Source organism: Rhinolophus hipposideros (assembly GCF_964194185.1).
Source record: "Rhinolophus hipposideros genome assembly, chromosome: 5".
NCBI classification, from domain to species: domain Eukaryota; kingdom Metazoa; phylum Chordata; class Mammalia; order Chiroptera; family Rhinolophidae; genus Rhinolophus; species Rhinolophus hipposideros.
Genome location: NC_138051.1, coordinates 45,363,095 through 45,387,222, shown reverse-complemented (window position 1 = coordinate 45,387,222; position 24,128 = coordinate 45,363,095). Strand labels below are relative to the sequence as shown.

The 24,128-nt window shown below is 37.1% G+C and overlaps 2 protein-coding genes across 4 annotated transcripts in view; one reads left to right on the top strand and one right to left on the bottom strand.

The window, feature by feature from the left end:
* The window catches only part of USP50 (ubiquitin specific peptidase 50), a gene marked incomplete at both ends in the record, with an annotated part of 27,178 nt that extends 4,819 nt beyond the window's left edge, over nucleotides 1–22,359 (top strand). Inside the window, 3 exons of the mRNA XM_081049898.1 lie at nucleotides 755–897; nucleotides 4,332–4,464; nucleotides 22,168–22,359. Of these exons, the coding sequence (XP_080906024.1) occupies nucleotides 755–897; nucleotides 4,332–4,464; nucleotides 22,168–22,359 (468 nt within the window). The remainder of the gene's footprint in view (nucleotides 1–754; nucleotides 898–4,331; nucleotides 4,465–22,167) is intronic.
* USP8 (ubiquitin specific peptidase 8) overlaps nucleotides 21,382–24,128 on the bottom strand; it is a 51,587-nt gene continuing 48,840 nt past the window's right edge. For all 3 annotated transcript variants that reach the window (XM_081049895.1, XM_081049897.1, XM_081049896.1), the window contains one exon: nucleotides 21,382–24,128. In XM_081049895.1, coding sequence (XP_080906021.1) covers nucleotides 23,943–24,128 — 186 coding nt within the window. In that variant the 3' untranslated portion in view covers nucleotides 21,382–23,942.

The following is a 24,128-nucleotide window of genomic DNA, read 5'->3' as shown; positions in this document are numbered from 1 at the left end:
ATACATTTCCTTGCAGAATAATACACATCTGTATTTTTTCTTCCTATATTATGAAAGCACACGTATTGCTAAAAGTTTTCACATACCAGAATTGGAGAATAGAATCCTACTAGTTATTCAGAACTGGACTTGTTCTGAGATCAAACTACTAAAGATTGCTGGTTATGAATTCCAGAGACTCTAAGTGAGGTGCTGGCATGTCCACTGCAAACAGTATCTGTGCTCCTCTTCCGCTTTAGGTGAATGGTTTGCAGAGCCGGGGTGGGGGAAGGGTTGGGGATGCTGGCCACGCTGAGGATACCTTCTGTGGGTGTGGGATCGAATTCTCTCTGTTCTGCTGTCTTTATTATGGGCTACCGCAGAACACTGAGATACAGTCATTATTCCGTCACCAGATCACTTTTGTGACGAGATGAATAATGTAAAACCGCTGCCTGACTTGGTTAGTGGAAACTGCACAGTCAATATTATTCTGAAATAAACCAGAAACGTTAAAATACTGGTTAAGAGCTGAGATGTGAGATGGGCACTCGCATCATTTCAGTAACTAAGTGAGTAAGAAGCACCTCCTTTGCCAGGTGGATTGTACACCCTTCCAGGCTGCCGCTTGAGACACTGGTGTCTCCTGGATGGTTGACTTTGAAAAAAAGCACCAAGGATTCTATGTCTACAGATCTTCCAAACTTCTAATATAAACAAGGAGGTCAAGTTGCAGTTGATCCAATCAGGTCGCCAAATGCTTTTTACCCAACAGGACTGTCTCCAGTGTTTTTTCCAACAAGACACACTGACGTGGAACAACCAAATTCACTGTTCCTTTTGTGAAACCAAGCAAGAAACAGCTGTGAGGGCCAGTATTTCCAAAGCACCAAAAATAATGATCTTTCACTTAAAAAGGTATGGATTTTGACACTTTGTGAGCAGATGTTTTTGAACAGCTTTATCAAGATATACTTCACATACCATGTAATTCACTCATTTAAAGTGTATAATTCAATGGTATTCAATATATTACATTAAGTTTTAAAAATTTGTGGTAAAACATATGTAACATAAAACTTGCCATTTTAGCCATTTTAAGTGTAACACTTCATTGGCTTTCATTACATTCACAATGTTGTGCAATAATCACCAAAACTTTTTCATCACCCGAAACAGAAACTCTGTACCCATTAAGCAATAACTCCCCATTCCTCCTCCCCTCGCCCCTGGTAACCTCTGATCTACTTTCTGTATCTATAAATTTGCCTATTCTAGGTACTTCATATAAGTGGAATCACGTATTTGTCCTTTTTGCTGGCCTATTTCACTTGGCATAATGTTTTCAAGATTCATCCATGTTGTGACATGTACCAGAAGTCCATTCCTTTTTATGGCTGGATAATATACCATTGTGTGTAGATCACATTTTGTTTATCTACTCACTTTGGGTGCTTTAAAAAAATAAATTCGCTGAGCCGTCCTTGGGGATTCTAATTCCACGGGGCTGAGGTGGAGCCTAAGCTTCACTGTTTTAGTTTTTATAGCCCTCCCTCATAATTTTTATTTTAAAAAGTTTCAAATCTATAAAAAAGTTGAAAAGATATATACTGAAGACCCACATACCTTAAAATCTTAATTAGTTGGTGACTTTCCCACATTTCCTTTCTCTCTTTCGGTCTGTCTTCCTCCTTCCCTCCCTCCCTGTCCTCCTTCCTCCCTTTCATTTTATTACCGGAACCATCTGAGGTAAGCTGCAAACACCATGGCATTTCATGCTTAAATACTTCAGCATGCATCACCTGAGAATAACAACATTGTCCTACAAAATCACACCATTACCATGCCTAAGAAATTTAACAGTAATTTTATATTACTTAAAATACAATCCATATCTAAATTCCCCTATCCCGAAAATATCTTTCATAACTTTTTTCCAATCAAGGGTCATGGATTGCATTTGGCTGTCTCTTTAGTCTCTTTTAACCTAGAAAAAATTACCCCCTTTTTATATATTTAAACATTTTTTTTCTCATATTGAGCCTTGGAGGAGTCCATTGTTCAGATTATGTACCTGTTCTGGATTTATCTAATTGTTTCCCTGTGGTTAGATTGAAGCTAAACTTTTTAAACAAGAATCCAGCGTCGGTAATGTTATGTACTTGTCATCATGTTACATCTGGAGGCACATAATAAAAGTTTGTCCCCCTGTTGGTGACGTTAAGCTTGATCCCATAGTTAAAATGAATGTAAGATCTCAGCATTTAAAGGTATGGTTTCCCTTCTGTAATTAGTATCTCTCTGGACCCATGGATATTTTTAAACATAGTGTATTTAATATTCATTACTATCATCATTGTTCTTGATGTTCAAATTGTTCAAAATTGGCCAGTGGAAGCACCTTCAAGCGTGCTCCTCTGACCCTATTAGTTAGTTTAAGTTTATTAAAGTATGATTTATACTTTAATATAAGTATATTACATATACTCATATATATAATGTATATATTTTATATACATGAATATGTTATATACATGTGTATATGTATATTTTATATACATGTATATACATTTATCCTTGTATGAAATTTATCCTTTTTATAGGTGAATAGTTGGATGAATTTTGACAAATGGCACACAGTCATGTAACCATCACAGCCAACATAGGACTGTTTCCATCACCCCAAAAAATTTTCTCATGCTCCTTTATAAATCAGTCCTTTCGCCCACACACAGCTTTTAGAAACATCTGATCTGATTTCTATCCTTATAGTTTGGCCTTTTCTGGAATGGTTGGCTTCTTTCACTTAGCATAATGTTTCTGAGATTAATTCATGTTGTGGCATGTCGTAGTGGTTCCTTCCTTTTTATTGTTGTGTAGTGTTCCATTTTATGAATGTACTATAATTGTTTATCCATTCACCAGTTGGTGAACATTTTGGGTTGTTTCTAGTTTGAGCAGATACTAATATAGCTGCAATAAACATTAGCATATAGGTTTGTATGTGGATATAAGTCTTCATTTCTTTTGAGATGATACCTAGGCATGGGATTGCTGGGTCATATGGTATTCCCTTAGTTTTTGCAAACAGGTTTCCTGCTTCCTGGCATAAGAATATCTCAAGCTCAGCCAATAATTTCCCTGCCCCAAATCTAAATTATCCATTTTTTTCCAAAAGGAACATAACTTATTTTTAAAGAAGCTCTACGGTGATACTGATATGAGCTGAGTTGATCTAATAACAACTAGAGAATGTAACAAGAGCTTCACAAATCTTTATCTTATTACAGATATATTAAAACCTCAGAGCTAGAAAACAGGACACTGCCGAGACAACGTGTGCTGAAACCAAGATAGGGAAAACAGAGGCAGCTGGGTTAGAGTGAACAGGATTAGCTGGAGTGAAGTCTCCAGGAAGTATCAATGTGGTTTTTATACCTCTGATGCTGCTTCTGGCTTTATCCCTTTCTCTTTTCTTTTTTCTATTATTAGTTTCAGGTGTACAAAACAGCATATTGATTTAGACATTTACACACCTCACAAAGTGATAACCCCAACAAGTCTACTACCCATGTAACACCATACGTAGCTATTACAATACCATTAATTATATCCTCTCTGTTGTACTTTATATCCTATAATTGATATATGTATTATAGTTGATATTCAGTGTTATTAGGTTGGTGCAAACGTAATTACAGTTATTGCAATTTTTTTAACCTTTAAAACCGCAATTACTTTTGCACCAGCCTAATATTTTATATTAGTTTCAGGTGTACACAGCAATGGTTAGACATTTATATAGCTTAAGAAGTGATCCCCCAATAAATCTAGCACCTATCTGACACCAGACATAGTTTTTACAACATTATTGACTATATTCCCCATACTGTATTTCACATCCCCATGACTATTTTGTAACTACTAATTTGTACTTCTCAATCCCTTCACCTTTCTCACCTATCCCTCCAACACCTCTTCCCTCTAACAAGTATCAGTTTGTTCTCTGTATCTTTGAGTCTGTTCCTGTTTTGTTTGTTTATTCTGTTCTTTAGACTCCACATATCAGTGATATCCCTTTCTTTGTCTCCCACCTGATTGACTCTACACTGTCTCACACCCTGACTCAAGCTCCTGGCCCACCCCAGTCTCAGTTTTGGTGAGACGGGTGGATATGGAGACTCTAAATATATGCAGATGACAAAAAAAAAATTTCATGTATAGGTCTGCACCAAATAATCTTTCCGAGAAGTTATTTTAAACTTTCCTTTTAATTAATTAAAGTATATGGACTTCATTCATGAGTGGTTCACAAACTTACCTTATATTTCACACATTTATTATCTCTCCAGGTTTGACATTTGGGGTGTAATGAAAAGAAAACTGAGAACAGATATTCATTACCCACTCACTAACTTGGATCTTACTCCTTATATTTGTCCAATTTTTCGGAAACATCCTAAATATAATCTCTGTGCAGTGGTGGTGAGTAAAATACAACTATTTGAAATAACACAAATTTAAAGAAAACTGTAGAATTATCTGTTTAAATATCTACTCCTTCTCTTTCCCTGACTTCTCTTAGACATTCCTTTTCTGTTGTGGTTTTCAAATAATTTTTTTTATTTTTCAATTTTATTATTTTTCAAATATAATATTATTAGGTTGGTGCAAAAGTAATTGAACTTTTTGCAATTTTTTTAACCTTGTAAACTGCAATTACTTTTGCACCAACCTAATATATTAGTTTCAAATGTACAATATAGTGATTAGACACTTATATACCTTATGGAGTGATCACCCCGATAAATCTAGTACTCATCTAACACTCACTTATTCATTTTATTATTCATCTGACACCATACATAGTTATTACATCCCTTCCCCTTTTTCATCCATCTCTCCAACCCCTCTCCCATGTGGCAACCATCAAAATGTTCTTTGTATCTATGTGTTTGTTTGGTTGTTCGTTTATTTTGTTTTTAAAATTCCACATGTAAGTGAAATCATGTATTTGTCTTTCTTTGTCTGACTTATTTCACTTAGCATAATACCCTCTAAGTCCATAGATATCATTGCAAATGGTAAGATTTTATTCTCTTTTTGGCTAAATAATGTCCCATTGTATATAGGCACCACAATTTCTTTATCTAGTCATCTATTGATGGACACTTAGTTTGCTTCCATTATCTTGGCTATTATAAATAATGCTGAAATGAAGATATGAATGCATATGTCTTTTTGAATTAGTGTTTTCAATTGCTTTGGATAGATATCCAGAAGTAAAATTACTGGGTCCTTCTTTGTCTCTTGTTAGAGCCTTTGGTTTAAAGGCTATTTTATCTGGTATAAGTATTGCTCCCCGGATTTTTTTGTCTTGTTTCCATTTTCATGAAATATCTTTCCCATCCCTTTAGTTTCAGTCTGTGTATTTTTTAATCTGAAGTGAGTCTCTTTCTTGTAGGCAGCATATCTATGAGTCTTGTTTTCTTATCCATTCAGCCACCCTATGTCTTTTGATTGGAGCATTTAATTAACTTACACTGAAAGTAATTGTTCATAGATAAGTAGTTATTACATTTTATTATTCATATGTTTGATCTTTATTTTTTTCTTTTTCTTGTTCTTAAAGATGTCCCTTTAACATTTCTTGTAATATTCGTTTAGTGTTGATGAACTCCTTTAGCTTTTTCTTGTTTGGGAAGCTCTCTTTATCTCTCCTTCAATTCTAAATGATAGTTTTGCTGAGTAATTTTGGTTGTAGAGCCTTACTTTTCATCACTTTAAATATTCTTTGCCAGTCCCTTCTGACGTCTTGTGTGGTTTGAAGCTGACCATGGGGTATATTAGTCCTGGGGACTCTTGGGAGGTGCTCTGGTGCAGACCATGGTCAACCACTGCCTGTGCCCTGACTGGGAGCACTTGGTATGAGCTACAAAGTGACCTACAGATGGTTGCCACTTGTTCTGGGCTTGGAAGTGACTGGGAATGGCTAAGGTGCTAACTGAGGTCGGCTGCCACTAATGCCAGGCTTAGGGCTACTTAGCAAGGGGTTCAGGGAAGTCTGAGGCAAGATGCTGCTATTTTGAAGTGTGTGAACCTTTGAGAGGTTTTAGGAAAATACGCAGTATGAGCCAAGACCAGCCATTTGTATGGAAAGGCCTCTGGGAGCAACTTGGGTGGGCCTGAAAGTTGAGTGGGGCTGGGTCTCAGGGAATCACGAGGGCAGGGTGAATGGTGTTAGCCAGGTTGATGGAGGCTCAGATATGGCACCTGCCTGTATCTGCATAATGGCAGCGAGAAGGGCTCAACAAACAATGGATTCTGCCAGCACTTCTGTCTTGAAGAAAGCTGCCCTCCGTCTCTCACCATGAAGCCAGACAACTCAGTTCCTCCCCATATGTCCCTGGTACATTTTGAGCTGCGACCCCAGGGCTGGAGCTCAGAGATAGTGAGTTCATCAGTGAGTAAGTCCATGCTTGGGCTCCTTAAGAGGAATGGCTGGAACTCCAGCCTTTGCTCACTCTGCCACTATCTTTGCTGTTTGCAAATTGTCTTCTAGGGGCAGCAGAAATTGGTTCCAATAGTTTTATGTTAAATAATCATGAGCCACTCTATGGCCAAAACCCCCAAACACTAGGTACATAATAGTCACAGACTCACTGCCTGTAGACAGCCTGTCCTAAGGAAACTCTGGGGATTCCCTTTGGCTTTATGTGAACTGTCATCATTGAGGATTCCTGAAGGAAAGCCTGGGGTATAATTCAGACCAAATCATCCAGAACTTCCTACAACATCAATCATCCCAAAGCACCAAGCCATTTTCTGAGTTTCTGTTCTACATCAGTGATCCTTCAGAACACACCTTCAGCTCAAACCTAGAGGTCCAGTTGTGTCTATGTCAGATGTACAAGGATCCCACCAGGGCCCAGTATGATTTCACTAGAGTCTCTGATACACTGAGTTTAATTTGCATATTCAGCTTATTGCTAAATTCATATATTATAAAATGTTAATCCTGTTGGTCTTCCTCTTTAACATCTCTCAGAAGCATACCTTCAAAATTAAAATGATCCCTCTTTACTTTTTCTTTTCCCTTCTTATTCAAAATGACTTACTTCTTCTTTCTAATTTTTCTGGCCCTCAAATATAGTTTTCCTTCTCTCACTCCCCTATTTGGAAATCTAGAGTAACATCCTCTTCTCTACTGTATCAAATATAGACTCAGGGAACATGTTTATGACCATTACTTTGAACTCTTTGTCAGATACATTTCTTATCTCCATTTCAGTAAGGTTTTTTCCTGAGGTTTTATCTTATTTTTTCATTTGGAACATATTCCTTTGTTTCTTCTTTTGCTTGACTCTCTGTAATGGTATCTATGCATTAGATAAAACAGTCATCTCTTATAATTTTGAAGGAGTGGCCTTGTGTAGAAGATAAACCTTATCGTTCAAGTCTGCCCTAGTTCTTGGATGTGTTTCAAACTTTTATGATTGTCCAAGCAGGTTATTTTTTTAAATGGCTCCCAGTAGTTGAAGGTGTTACAAGACCTGTCAGTGTGCCAAAGGGTAGGATCTCAGTTAGCACCTAGATTCAGGCTGATCTGATTGGAAGGCAGACCACCAGGCAGCAGCTTAAAAGTATGCAATTATACACATTCCTGTGAGACTGCAAGCGTAAGCCCTGCTGGCCACCACAGCCAGTGATCTGGAGATGTCCCCTGGGGGGCAGTCACAAGAATTGGGGCTCCAGACAAGTATATAAGGTCCTTTATGAGAGATACCAGTAGCAGTAATAAGGCAGAGGGAAAGAGCAAAGATGGTGTTCACCAGCTTACATTCCTGAGAGCACCTCTGGCCCCTAGTTGTATGCCAAACCTGAAACCTGCCCCTTAAGCTGAAGATCCGAGACCAGCAAATAGGCCTCTTTCACAGAAAGGCAGGGTGTGTTTCACTCTGCCTTGGGGGTGGTAGCCTGCAAAGAACTGTCTCTCCAATCATCACTATCATGTGAGACCCAAGAACACAAGCTACCCTGGCCACCAGAGCCAGGCAATGCAGAGGTTTTCCCTGGCAGGAGCTGCTAAAATTGAGGCACCAGACAAAGGTATCATCTCCTTTCTGGGAAAAACTGTTGAGCTGGAGCAAGGCAGAGGGAGAGCACAAATGTTCCCTGAGGGCACCTCCAATGGCCCCCAGTCGTGTGCCAAACTGGAAGCCTGCCCCGCAGGCTGAAACTTCTGGACAAGCAAACAGGCTTCTCTCATAGAAATACTGGGGATGTGTTTCAGACTGTATATGTGCCATTTCCCTGGGGGGCCGTAGTCTGCCAAGAGCTGTCTCTCCAATTGTGACAGTCTTGGGGGACCCAAGAATGCAAGGCCTCATAGCCACCAGAGCCAGACTATCAAGGGGTATCCTCTGGGTGGCATCCACTAAAATTAGGGCACCAAACCCATGTAAAAGCTCCCCTCTGCATTCAAAGAAGATTTAATACCTATCCTTCTCAAGCTCTTCCAAAAAAATGGAAGAGAAACACTTCCTAATTCATTTCACAAGGCCAATATTACCCTAATACCAAAAACAGGACAACACAAACACAGAAAACTATAGGCCAATATCTCTGATGAACACAGATGCAAAAATTCTCAACAAAATATTAGCAAGCTGAATACAACAATACACTAAAAGGATCATAAACTTGAGATCTTCAGAGTATAATTCTAAGCGAAATAAGTCAGACAGAAAAAAGCAGAGAACCCTATGATTTCACTGATATGTGGTGTATAAACCAAAAACAACAAAAGAACAAGACAAACAAATGAGAAACAAAAACTCATAGACACAGACAATAGTTTAATGATTACCAGAGGGTAAGGGGTTGGGGGGAGGGAGATGAGAGTAAGGGGGATCAAATATATGGTGATGGAAGGAGAACTGACTCTGGGTGGTGAACACACAGTGGGATTTATAGATGATGTAATACAGAATTGTACACCTGAAATCTATGTAATTTCACTAACAATTGTCACCCTAATAAATTTAAAAAAAAGGATCATAAACCATGATCAAATCGTATTTATTCCAGGGCTGCAAGGATGGTACAACATCCACAAATCAATCAACGTGATATATCACATTAACAAAATAAAGGATAAAAATCTTAATATTTCAACAGATGCACAGAAAGCATTTGAAATGTTTCAATATCCGTTTATAATAAAAATTCTCAATAAAATGGATATAGAAATACCTCAACATAATAAAGGCCATAAAACCCACAGCTAACATACTCAACAGTGAAAAATGAAAGCTTTTTCTCTAAGATCAGGAACAAGATAAGGACGCCCACTCTTGCAACTTTTAATCTAATCCAACATAGTATTGGAAGTCTTAGGCAAAGCAATCAGGCAATAAAAAGAAATAAAAGGCATCCAAATTGGAAAGAAAGAAGTAAATCTGTCATAATTGTGGATGACATGATTTTATATATAGACAACCCTAAAGAATCCATAAAAAAACTACTAGAAATGATAAATGCATACAGTAAAGTTAAAGGGTACAAAATCAATATACAAAAATCTGTTGTGGTTTCTGTACACTAACAACAAACTATCAAAAAGAGAAATTAAGAAAACCATCCCATTTACAACTGCAACAAAAAGAATAAAATACCTAGGAATAAATTTAACTAAGTAAGTAAAAACTATATAATGAAGACTAAGACATTGTTGCAAGAAATTGAAGAAGACACAAAGAAATATTAAGATATTCTGTGCTCATGGATTAGAAGAAATAACATTGTTAAAATGTCCATGTTACTTAAAGCAATCTGCAGATTAAATGCAATCCCTATCAAAATCCCAAGGGCATTTTTTACAGGAATAGAACAAAAAGTCCTAAAATTTCCATGCAACCGCAAAAGACCCTGAAAGCCAAAGCAATCCTGAGAAAAAGAGAACAAAGCAGGAACTATCACACTCCCTTATTTCAAACTATATTACAAAGCAAACCAAAGTAGTGTTATACTGGCAGACAGACACACAGATCAATGGAACAGAAATGAGAGCCCAGAAATAAACCCACATATATATGGACAACTAATTTACAACAAAGGAGCCAAAAACTTACAATGGAGAAAGGAAAGTCTCTTCAATAAATGGTGTTGGGAAAACTGGACAGCCACGTGCGAAAGATTGAAACTAGATGTTTATCTTACACCACACACAAGAATTAACTCAAAATGGATTAAAGACTTGAACATAAGACCTAAAACCATAAAATACATAGAAGAGAACGTAGGCAGTAGTAAGATGCTTGACATTAGTCGTAGTGATGTTTTGTGGGTTTGAGTAACAGCAAGGGAAGCAAAAGCAAAAATAAACAAATGAGACTACATCAAACTAAAAAATGCTTCTGCACAGCAAAGGAAACCATCAGCAAAAGGAAAGGGCTACCTACTGAATGGGAAAAGATATTTATAAATCATACATTTGATAGGGATTAATATACAATATATAAAGAATTCATACAACTCAACAACAACAACAACAAAACAAGGAACCTGATTTAAAAATGGGCTGAGGATTTAAATAGACATTTCTCCAAAGAAGACCTACAAATGGCCAATGGACACATGAAAAGATTTTCAACATCACTAATTATTAGGGAAATGAAAATTAAAACCACAGTGAGATATCACCTCATATGTGCTAAAATGGCTATCATCAAACAGACAAGAAATAAGTGTTGGATAGGATACTGAGGAAAGGGAACCCTTGTGCATTGTTGGTGGGAATGTAAATTAGTACAGCCACAATAGAAAATAGTGTGGATATTCCTCAAAAAATTAAGACTAGAACTGCTATATGATCCAGCTATTTCACTTTTGGGTATTTATCTGAAGAATATGAAACACTAATTCAAAAAGATATATGCACCCCTGTGTTCATTGCAGCATTCTTTATAATAGCCAAGATATGGAACCAACCTAAGTGTCCATCAATGGATGAATGGATTAAAGAAATGTGAAAAACACACACACGTACACTACTCAGCCAAAAAAAGGAGTGAATCTTGATGTTTGTGACAACATGGATGAACCTCGAGGGTATAATACTAAGTGAAATAAGTCAGACAGAAAGACAAATACCACATATCACATCACTCATATGTAAAATATAAAAAACCAATGAGACAAAACAAATGAAACAAAAACAGAATCACAGAAGAAGACAACAGATTGGTAGTTACCAGAGGGGAAGAGGGTGGAGAGGCGGGAAAATGAGTAAAGGGGGTCAATTGTATAGTGACAGACTGGACCCAGACTTGGTGGTGCGTACCAGGTAGAGCATACAGATGTCGAATGGTAATGCTGCACACCTGAAACTTATGTAATGTAATGAACCAGCGTTGCCGCAATAAAAACAAAAACTCCCTTCTTCCCCTTTGGGAGATAACTGGTACTCTGGAGCGTGGCAGAAGGAAAGCACTGCAGACGGTACACATTGGCTGGAATAAAGCACAGGGAGAGTGTGTAAATGGTGCCTAAGCAGAGGTAGGGAGCTGGGAGGTACCTGCTGGCTACAGCGAGGCACAGAGAGTGTAAAGATGAAGCCCCCCAGCCAGCAGGCCCTTAGATGTGCACTAAACTAGATGCCTGTCACTCAGGCCAATGCTGTAAAATTAGGAAATGAACCTCATTCAAATAATGTCAGTTGCCTTCACGCTGAGCCAGGTGAGTGGAGCTCACTAGCACTTTAAGAGCCTCATAGCCTTGTGGGTCTCGTGAGCGTGAATGCAAACGAGCCCAGTGGGTTTTTCCGTGTTTTCCTGGGAGGACATGAACCCAGGATTCGACTAGTCACCGTCTTGAGTGAGTACCATTTCCCCCCCTTGATTTTAAAGGGAATAATTGAGAATCACATGATGCTTGCTGTAAGCTTTCAGTAGCAACACGTTATCAGGTTATGAGTACTTCTATTCTGGTTTTGCTAACAGTTTTTGTGCGTTTTCGTAAAGCTGTTAAATTTTATTAAATCTTTTTTCCCACAATAATTGAGATTTATGGCTCCCTTGAACCCCTTTTAATCTGTTAATATGGTCAATTATATTTATAGATTTTCTAATTTTATTACCCTTGCATTGCTAGGAGAATACGATTTGGTTATTATTTATTATCTTAGATATATTTTGTTGGAGTTGGTTTACTACATTTTAACATTTTTGCGGTCTTCTTGAATTAGAGTGATCTGTGCTTTTCTACATCATACTGTCTTTATCTACTAAACTCATGAGTAAAAGGAGGTTTTCCTCTTCTACAGAAATTTGTGTAATTTGTTAAGGAACAGTTTCTTGAAGGATTGATAGAACTCACCTGTAAACCCATCTAAGTCTGCTGTTGCCTTTGGGGGAAGATTTTAAACCACAGGCATACCTCATTTTATTGCACTTCGTTTTAGTGCGCTTCACAGGTGTTGCTTTTTTTTTTTTTTAACAAATTGAAGGCAAGACCCTCCACCAGCAAAACAATTATGACTTGCTTTATTGTGGTGGTCTGGGTATTTCTCAATTGTGGAAGTTTTCAGTTTGCTGGCAAAACTTTTTCAGTGTATTAAAAATGATTTTAACTTTATGCTGGACCTGTAGCTATAACACTTTATTTTCGTATCTAATTTTATTTACTCACCATTGCCTTGAATCTGTTTTTCCTGATCAGTCATTATTAACGTCTGTATTATTTAAGTCTTTTCAAAGGACAACATTGTGGCTTTTTAATCCACCTTATTACCTCTTTGATTGCTGCTTCATTCGTTTTTATTGTCTCTTTCCCTCTACTTTCTTCAGATTTATTATCTTATGCTTTAAATTGGGTGCTTAGTGCATTAACATTCAGTCTTTTTCAAATATAAGCATTTAAAACTACAAATGTCTCCCTAGATATACCACTTTCACTGCCTACCACACTTTGAATTATAAAGCATATCAAACATGTATAAAGTAGAGAGGACAGTATAATGAACTTCATGCGTCCATAGCCCAGCTCTACAGATGAGCTACCAACTCATGTAATGCTAACCCACTCCCTTCCCTGCAATATTATTGTAAAGACAATCTCAGACATGACTGCATCCCATGTTGTGATATATTATTTTCATTACTGGTTATTTCTGTTTTTATAATTTACATTATGATATATTATTTGCTATAAAAATTACTTAGAAGTGTTTTCTTTTTTAAATATCCAAAAGTATGGGAATTTGGGGGAATATCTTTTTGTATTGACTGCCAATTTTATTGTACGTATTGTGTTCAAAGATTATTATCTGTATGCAAATAATTCTTTTACATTTGCTGAGACTGGTGTATTTCTATATTAGGAGCTAGGTTCTTTATGTCATGGAAATTAAGCTTGTATTGCTTAAAGCTATCTCTACAATTTTTTAATTTGACTAATTGATAGTTGATAGAAATATTTTGAAAATTTTTTTCTTTATTTTAAAGGGAATAATAATGATGCTTGCTATAAATTTTTAGTAACTATACTTTATCAGGTTATGGATACTTCCCTCTATTTTAGCTTGCTAACAGTTTTGTGCATGTTTGTGAAGGTACTGAATTTTATTAAATCTTTTTTTCCACAATAATTGAGATGCTATGGCTTCCTGAACACTTTTTAATTTGTTAATATGCTCAATTACATTTATAGATATTCTAATTTTACAACTCTTGCATTGCTGGGATAAATACAATTTGGTCACTATTATGTTAGATAAATATATTATAAAAATGTATATCTAATATAATGGCATGTAATAAATATATACCATTATGATGGTAGACTTGTCAAAATTTCCCTGAAGTTGTCAATTTTTTAAGCAAATCTATTTTATTAGGTGCATAGCACTTCACAATTATAAACTTTTTGGTGTCTTAAACCCCTTCTTATTATAAAGTGACTCTGTATCATTTATAATGCTTTTTGTCTTTAAATCCATTTTAACTGTTTATATATCTACTCCAGCTTTCTTCTGGTAGTATCTACCTTCTGTATCTTTTCAATCCCTTTAAATTCAACCTTTCTGAATTCTGAATGACAGTATAGAATATAGAACTGGATTTTTAAAATTCTGTCTATCTCTGTCTAGTAAGTTTAGTACACGTCTTATTTATTTATTTATTTATTTATTTATTTATTTATTTATTTATTTATTTATTTTAGTTCCCTATATTTCAACTGGTAATAAATTTGGATTTGTTTCTGTTGTCATCTTCTGTACTTTATGTTAATTTGGTTCTCTAGTCATTTTCCCCTTTTTGTCTTGACTACTACTAAATTGATAGTTTTCTTTATTTTCCCTCTACAATTTCTGAGGTTACACGTTTTATTTAGATTCTTTTGGAATTACCCTTAAAACCTCAGCTTCCATACTTTATTGGAAGGAGCGGGAACGCCCTCCTCTCAAAGATGGAAGGATCTTAGACACTGTAATTTTGATGACCTAACTACTATTATTATTTTTCAGCATTTTGGTTTTAACATTTTTATATATACAGGTACCTCCAAAGTACACATGATTTAGCAGGGTTTTATACAGTTCTTGTTGGTTTAGATGTATCAGGATCTTTACCAATTTTTTTAAATTAAAGTTTATTGGGGTGACAATGGTTAGTAACGTTACATGTTTCAGGTGTACAATTCTGTATTATATCATCTATATATCACATTGTGTGCTCACCATCCAGAGTCAGTGCTCCTTCCATCCCCATATAAAGGAGGGTAAACCACCTTTACCCTCATCTACCATCTCCCTCCCCCCTTACCCTCTGGTAATCACTAAACTGTTGTCTGTGCCTATGAGTTTTTCTTTATTTGTCTTGTTCCTTTGTTGTTTTCAGTTTTATATCCCATATATCAGTGAAGTTATATGTTTCTCGATTTTTTCTGATTTATTTCGCTTAGCATAATGATCTCAAGATCCATCCATGTTGTCGCAAATGACACTGTTTCATCTTTTCTTATGGCAGAATAGTATTCCATTGTGTATATATACCACATCTACTTTATCCATTCATCTATCGAAGGACATTTTGGTTGTTTCCATGTCTTGGCCACCGTAAATAAAGCTGCAATGAACAACGGAGCACATATATCTTTATGGATGTTTTCAGATTTTTTTGGTAGATACCCAGGAGAGGGATTGCTGGGTCATATGGTAATTCTATTGGTAATTTTTCGAGGACTCTCCACCTGCCTTCCATGGATTGGAAGAATCAACATAGTTAAAATGGCCATATTACCCAATTTTTTTGTTAACCATTCTGTTTTATGTATCACTTCATTCGTCTGTATTCAATTTCATTTATTTGTGTGGGACTTATTTCAGTAGACTTTTCAGTGAGGATTTGTTATCTGCACATCTGACAGTCTTTGATTGAAAAAGTCTTTAGTTCACTTTGATTCTTGAACAATTTAGCTAGAAACCAAATTTTTCATTAACAGTTATTTTCTATCATCATTTTGAAGCTGTTTTATCATTTCTGGTTTCTATGGCTGCAATGGAGAAGTACCATCAGGTTGTCATTCTTTTGGGGAAACCTTTTCTTTCTGGTTGCTTTTAAGATTTTTTCTCTTTTGTTGTAATATTATTTGTATTTGTCCTTGGTTTGTTGAGTTTCCTAAATTTGAAGGTTCATATTTTTCATTAATCATTTTCAGTGATCATCACTTTTAATACTATCTTGGTCCTATACTCTCTTCTTGTTTTCTGGAATGTTTACTAGGGATATACTGAATCTTCTCATTCAGTTTACCACACTACTGCATTTAGAGTAATTTCCTCCATTTCATTCTCCAATTCTATGTACATTTAACTCTACACTAAATTTTTTTTTTATTTTTTAAAGTATAGCTGGCATACAGTGTTATATTAGTTTCAGGTGTACAACATAGTGATTTGACATTTATATATCTTACCATGTGATCACCACACTAAATCTAGTAACCATTTGTCATCATGCAAAGTTATTACACCATTATTGATTATGTATTCCCCTTTACCTCTTCCATCCATCCCTCCAACCCCTCCCCTCTGACAACCATCAGTTCTTTTTTTCCATGGATATGTTTTTGTTTTGTTTGTACATTTGTTTTGATATATTTTTGAAATTCCACATGTAGGTGAAATCATGTGGTATTTGTCTCTGTCTGATTTATTTCATTTAGCATCAATACCCTCAATACCCTCTAGGTCCATCCATGCTGTCACTAAGTGCAGGATTTCATTATTTGTTACTGGTAAGTAATGTTCCAGAGTGTGTGTGTGTGTGATATCACATTTTCTTTATCCATTCATCTATTGATGGACAACTAGGTTGCTATTGTAACTAGGTTGCAACTAGGTTGGCTATTATAAATAATGCTGCAGTGAACATGGGGTTGCATATATGTTTTCAAATTAGTGTTTTCATTTTCTTTGGATAAATACCCAGAAGTGGAATTACTGGGTCGTATGGCATTTCTATTCTTAGTTTTCTGAGGACTAGCCATGCTGTTTTCCATAGTAGTCGCATCAATTTACACTCCCACCGACAGTGCACAAGGGTTCCCTTTTCTCCACATGTTCACCAACACTTGTTACTTGCTGACATTTTGATAACAACCATCCTGAATGGTACGAGGTGACATTTCATTGTGGTTTTGATTTGCGCTTCCCTGGTGATCAGTGATGTTGGGCATCTTCTCATAGATCTGTTGGCCACCTAAATGTCTTCTTTGCAGAAATGTTTCTTTGTGTCCCCTGCTCATTTTTTGGTCAGACTATTTAGTTTTTAAGTATTTGTTTGTATGAGTTCTTTATACATTTTGGATATCAACCCCTTATCAGATATATCATTTGTGAATATCTTCTCCCATTCAGTAGGTGATCTTTTTGTTTTGTTGTTGGATTTCTTCTCTGTGCAGAAGCTCTTTAGTTTGATGGATCCCTTTTGTTTATTTTTGCTTTTGTTTTCCTTGCTCGAGGGGACATATCCAAAAAGATATTAATAAAACTGATGTCAAATAGATTGTTGCCTATGTTTTCTTCTAGGAGTTTTATGATTTCAGATCTTACATTTAAGTCTTTAATTCATTTTTAATTTATTTTTGTATATGGTGTAAGAAAGTGGTCTACTTTCATTTTTTAGTACCATCCAGTTGTCTGTCCAGTTTCCCCAACAACTTTTAATAAGAGACTGTCTGTCATGCTGGGTTTCATGTGGGGTCTCTGGTCCCGCTCCCCACATAAGAATGCAGGACATGGTGAGGCCAAAAAGGAACACCCACGAGCCATAGATAGGGGAGTCATACCACTATAGTCTCGCTGGTGGCTGGGTTGGAGGAAGCAGGAGCCACACGATCCGCAATCCACACTCAGCCGCTTGCTAGCTCAGCCACCATCTCCTTGCTAGCCCCCATCTTCTGCTAGCGTAGCCACGGCAGTTATATTAGTGGCCAATGGCTCACTGGTTACAGCTGACGGCCAACTAGCCACAGCTGAGGGCCATCCAATCGCAGTTGATGGCCATTTACTACCTGAGCCAGCACCTTTCTATGTGAGGCCAAGAGCCTGGAAACTGCACTCCTGGCTCGGTCCCCACACTGTCTTTACCCCATTACATACTTTTTCCCTCCTTTGTCATAGATTAAATGACCATATAGGTGTGAGTTTATTTCTGGTCCATTGATTTATGAGTCTGTTTTTATGTCAGTACCATACTGTTTTGATTAGCCTTATGGTGTAGTTTAATATCAGGTAGCATGATATTTCTCTCAGGGTCGGTCTTTTGTAGTTCCATATAAATTTTACAGTTATTTGTTCTAGTTTTGTGAAAAATGCCATTGGTATTCTGTTAGGAATTGCATTGAATCTATAGATTGTTTTGGGTAGAATGGATATTTTAACATTAATTCTTCCTATTCTTGAGCACTGTATATGCTACCATTTATTTGTATGTTCTCCAGTGTCTTTCTTCAGTGTTTTATTGTTTTCTGAGTGCAGGTCTTTTACCTCCTTGGTTAAATTTATTCCTAGGTATTTTATTATTTTTTGATGCAATTTTAAATGGGATTGTTTTCTTAATTTCCCTTCCTGATAGTTTATTATTGGTATATAAAAATGCAACTGATTTCTGAATATTACCTTTGTATCCTGATACTTTACTGAATTCAATCATTAGTTCTAATAGTTTTTTGGTGGAATCTTTGAGTTTCTCCTGTTTGTTTCTATGTGTTAGATAGATCTGCTATGTCTCCCAGTCTTGACAGAATGGCCTTATGTAGATGGTGTCCTGTGTGACCCAGTGGTGCAGTGGTCGCATGGGCCAGGTGTTTGTTGTCCCAGAAGTCTCTTATGCTATCCTCAATTTTTAAAACTTTTCTTATCTTGCTGTTCTGATTAGGTGATTTCCACCTAATTTTTCTCTTCCAGGTTGCTAATCTGTCCTGTGTTAACTAATCTGCTGTCGATTCCTTCTATTTTTCCTTACGGTTATTGTATCCTTCATCTCTGATCCATTATTATATTTTCTCTTTGTTGATGTTCTGTCTGTATTCTTCTACTCTCAAGTTTGTTGAGCATCCTTATGACCATTTCTTTGAATTCTTTATTAGGCAAATTATTTATCTTTGTGTCATTTTTTCTTGTTCCTGATTTGGGGCATAGTCTTCTGTCTCCCCGTTGTTTGACTTTCTGTGTTTGTTCCTATGAGTTAGATGAAGCAGCTGTCTCTCCCAATCATGAAAAAGTGGCCTCTGTCCAGCCTGTGTGCTGGATGGTTTTGGCAGGCTAGTTGTAATCGGGTCAGGCATGTGTGGTACCTGGCGTGGCTCCTGGCCAGAAGGAATGGGTTCCAAGCAGGGCAGCCTGATGTACACACAATGTGCAGGAGCTTTTTATTGTTCTGGCTCTCCACGGCCAGATCTGAGTGGAGGTGGGGCAGCCGCTTAGACCTTTCCTTGCCCTTCGGTTGTGGGAGGGGCTGCCTGTTGTGCTTGGCGTGCCCTGTTGCTGTCTGTTGCCCAAGCCAGGTCTAGGCAGGGCTGCCCTGAGTGTGTGTGATTCAGTACCCTACTAGTTTGACACTCTCTGGACAGGGCTAGTCTGTGTGCATACACTATCCGTTGCTGGCTCTGCACTTTGTCTGGGTGTGGTAGCCCTGCGTGCTCACACAGCAGTGCCCTACCACTTCTGCCCTCTCACCAGGCAGGTCAGCCCTGCGTGAACTTGTAGCAGCACCCAACTTGTTGCGCACTTTCTCTGGATGGGGACTTTCCCCGTGTGCATGCTGCAGCACTGTTAGTTCTACACTTTCTCTGGGCAGGGCATCCCTGTGTGCTCACGCAGCAGTGCTCCCTTATCTCCGCACTTTCTCTGCAAGGGCATCCCCATGTGTGCGGACTGCAGCACTTTGCTAGTTCTGCACTGTCTCTGGGCAGGGGAGCCCCATATGCTCGCACAGTTTAGTGGGTGTGTGTAGCAGTACCCTGCTGAACCTGAGGGATCAACCTCCAGGTGAAGGGGTCTCATGTGTGTGCTACAGTGCTCTACTTTTCCTGCTGGAGGGGTACCTCCAGGAGGGCTGGCTGGGTGGGGATGCATTACAGCAGCCCTGCAGGTTGGCCAGAGCACCAGGATAGAACTCCCGCCCACTATCAAAGTGCAGAGGAACAAACAATGGCGCTCACTGGTGCCTCTGGTCCTGGAGTTCTCCCACCTTCTCTATGTGGTTTCTCTCGCATTTGTTGTGCAGAAGCTCTTCAGTTGGCTCTCAAGGGGAATTTCTCTCAATATAGGTGTACATTCTATGTGTTCTTGGGAGGTGGCAAGCTCAGCATCCTATGCTGCTATCTTGGGCCCATCTCTCTACACAACATTTTTAATTTCAAGGAATTTTCATTTCTGGAAGTACTAGTTTTGTTTTTTGAAGTTAGCTTCCTTCTCTTATATGTCTATAATTTTAAATATGCTTTGCAATCTCTATTTAATAATTCAATTATCTAAAGTCCTCAAAGTATCTTGCTATTTACTGCCTTCTGACTTACTTACGGTGAATTGTTTCCTTGCATGTTCTGTAATTTTGAATTGTGAGCTCAACATTGCTGGGGTTTTATATGTGGGTATCCTGTGAAGCCTGAAGTAAGGTGGATCAATCCAAAAGTAATTCTCTTCCTTCTACCTACCACCTCAAAAATACTTCACATTAAATTCACAGGATTCTGAAACCTGTGTAAATTTGAATCCCAAACCAATGAGAAGGCAAGTCTGTGGTAAAAAACTTCCAGGAATGACTTTTATTCTTTGCACCCAGAACCTAAGCTGAGACAAACACTAGAGGATGCGTTCCCCACCCTCCTCCAGTTTATCCTTTGAGGATGACTCTCTTTAAGAATGTGTGTGGATTTTAATTCAATGCTTCAACTTTGCTGGGACCTAAGACTTGTCCTTACCTCTTGTCCTTGTGTGACCTTAAAAACTCAAGTACCTTGGTTACAAATATCAGGAACTACCCTTATTCTGAGGCACTCACAGCATTAACCACACACCTATTACTCTTTTATTTCCTCTGGTTTTGACTCCTGGGGTTTTACTCTCACTATACAATCTATACAATATTTACCATGTTTCATCCAGCATTCCTTATAGTTTTGTAACTAAGGCTTTCAGGCTAGCTAATTATCTCCCATAATTGCTGGCAATGGAAGTCTAGAAAGATATTTCACCCTCTTCAACTATGTCAATTTTTGTTTTTACATTAAGTCATTAAAATTGAACGTAATACTCCAGCTGTGTTCTGTCTAATCACTTCAGAACATTATAACTTGGGTACTACTTATCTAGCAGATGCTTTGTTTTTCTCAAATTACATTACACTATTATGGAAACTGTTTTATAAATAAAGAATCTGAAGCATGTCAACTTAAGGTCACATGGGAAGGACCAGCGCCAGAGCCTGGATCTTCTAATTGTCAGCTTTTGGTTGTTTCTCTGACATGTCAGGGGAGAGAAGAAGATAAAAGTCCTAGAGAACATTTAATAAGTACGTCCAATGTGCTATCATATGAGATACCTGACAATAGCGATATAAGACAGGTCTTATTACCCCATTTTAATAGATAAGGGAATTAAAACTCAGAAAGGTTAAGCAAGTTCCTTAAGGTATTTCCTTAGTATTTGAGCTGAGTTCACAGTCAGAATTGACTACAAAAAAAACTATTTTTTCCTTCTACAGCAAACTTATTCTATAAAAGACCAGATAGTAAATATTTCATGTTCTGTAGGCCATATGGTCTCTGATACAACTATTCAACTTTACTGTTGTAGTATGAAAGCAGCCAGTGAAAAAAACAAATAAGCATGGCTGTGTTCCCAATCAACTTTATTTAAGGACATTGAAATTTGAATTTCATATAATTGTCACATGTCACAAAATATTCTTTTGATCTTTTTCAACCATATAAAAATATAAAACGCATTCTTATCTCACAACCCATACAAAAACAGGCAGCAGGCTGATTTGGCCTGTGGACAAATGGTTTGTCAACCCCTGCTCTACACCATACCACCTCCAAGAAGTGAGGTTCTCCAGTATCTTTGTTTCAAACGTTCCTCTACTGGGTTAGGAAAGACAAGGGAAAAGAGAATGGAACAGGTTCTTTTTTGGACCCTAAGTGATTGAGGGGTTGTTGCTTCACAAGCCCCTCAAATTGTACGGTAGCAATATGCAGTTGTTTAAATGTCTTGTTCCAATATTAAATGTCTTTTTTCAAGTCTATTGAAGCCTGTTTTCAAAATTAAACTATAGGCTCATTTAGGAAAGATGACTATCTTCTTACTTACTTTTAAATTTCCTCTAATGTTTAATAGTCTATGTACAGTAAGTGCTCAGTAAATATTAACTGATTAATATTAGTCAAATACTATCCTATTTCATTAAATAGTCAAAGGGTCTGATATATAAACAGTTCAATGAAATGAGAAACAATATAGTAGTCAGGCTATATACATGATTTAACAAAATTATCATTTCCTTTTAATTTAGTATAAGGGACAATTATGAAAAATATTTCTTGGCCCTACCTTTTTTGTTCTAGTAGTCAAATGTATTCCCATGTAAATACTAAGTCTGACATTCCTTCCTCCCCTAGAACCACTTTGGTGACCTGGATGGTGGCCACTACACTGCTTTCTGCAAGAACTCAGTGAGCCAAGCCTGGTTTAGCTTTGATGACACACGAGTTAGTGAGATTCCAGATACTTCAGTTCAAACTGCTACAGCCTATCTCCTGTTCTATAGCTGCCAGCCCTTCTCTAGACCTATACAGAAACGCAAGAGCTAGGAAAATGAAGCTTGATGAAAGTTACCAAACAAGCAATGAGAAACTGGTACTTACATTTTGCCTTGTCATTAAACTCTTGCAACTTACTTGCATCACTGATATTTTAAAGTCTCTCTGGCATATTACACACCCATATGTAAGTCTACAGCAAAGAACATAGGTCCTGGCACAATGTAAAAGGCAGCATGAAAAGAATGCAATGCAACAAATTATTTTACAAAGGTATTTCATAGGGTTAAACCAAAATAATTTTTGTTCAAGTGGCTCTTTGAACTTAAGAATGTGATTTGAAAATATTTAATTGATCAGTAATTTAGCCAAGAAACTGTAAGTCTCTCAGACTAACTGCCAAACATGAAAAGTTGTTAACTTTACAATTCAAAACTCATCCTTTCATCTTGTCCCTGGGAGTCTACTAATGGTGACATCTTTCAGAAGCACCTTTAGAGCCTTATTTTTATATAGAGTGTTTTTATTGACTTCGTGTATAGCAGCTGAGTCCCTGAGTCCCCTCTATCCCATTTAATACGTCACTCTGTAAAGATGTGGTTCATAATGCAGTTCACTTTGCAATCATGCCTGACTCCTATCCTTTTTGATCTTAATCCTAAGAATTCTACGACTCTTGATAGAATTGTCTGGGTATCATTATTTCTTTCTTTGATTTCCCAACTCAAAATCCTAAGTGCTATATGCAATTTGGGTCAAATTGAAGGAAGAGTGGAATCACGTTCTGATGCCACCAGGATAAGTGAACTAAGTTTTAAGTCAATGTAGGGGGATAAAGTGTGTGCAAAATCTATAGTTCTACTGTCCTATAGTTGATAACATAAAATTAAAGACAGAACACTTACAGGATTTTAAATTATTTTTCTCATTAAGTTTTTAATGTAGGTGTAAATGAAAATTCTCATTTTAAAAAATTAAAAGAAAAGTTTCCATTTATTTTCTTAGAGTACAGGTTTAGTGCACAAATACAGCCCAAAGCCAACAGAAAAATAGCTTGGTCCTGTCATTTCGCTAAGAAAGCGCTGCAGTTACTCAGAATAGGTCAAAAGAAAAAAAAAAAAAAGAAAAAAAAAGCAATACTCTGAGTGCTAGGCGTCACAAAAGGACCACAAATGATACTATGTACATCGAATTGATGTGCAAGTGTGCAATAAATATATACACATACATTCCTATCTGCTTTATATCATTCTAGAGTATGCAGAAATCAAGCTGGGATTTAGAAATGTGAAAAGGTCTTAACAGTGAAAAGGAAAATAAAGGATACAATGATTTTTAGACCAGTACAATAACAATGCTTTGCTAGTTATTATTTTAACTTTGGAGCAAACTAAGAAAGTTGTTTTGAAATAAGTGGTACCTGTAAGGAGTGCTTACTGCAATACTTGTTACATGTTACTAGTCAGTTTTTTGATAATAGCACTGACCTGAAATATATGGTGAAAGTAACACAGTTCCACTGTCCTAGAATTCCTCTAAATGGCTGGCTACCACTATCCAGTATCTTTGTAAGCATTTCAAGAGCTGTGTTGCTCAGCCTTTTAAAAGATAACTAGCTCATAAACTACTTCTCCTTATGTGGCTACATCAGTTACTCGTGATCCCAAGGAAGTATAAAAGAGGATGTAAGCTGCTGAAGATTTCACAGAAGAAACGGAGATATCGGAAACTTCATGATCATCAAATTTAAACCACCGCTGTCTTGCTGCATTTTTACAATAGGCAGTGTAGTGACCTCCATCCAGCCCACCGTAGTGATT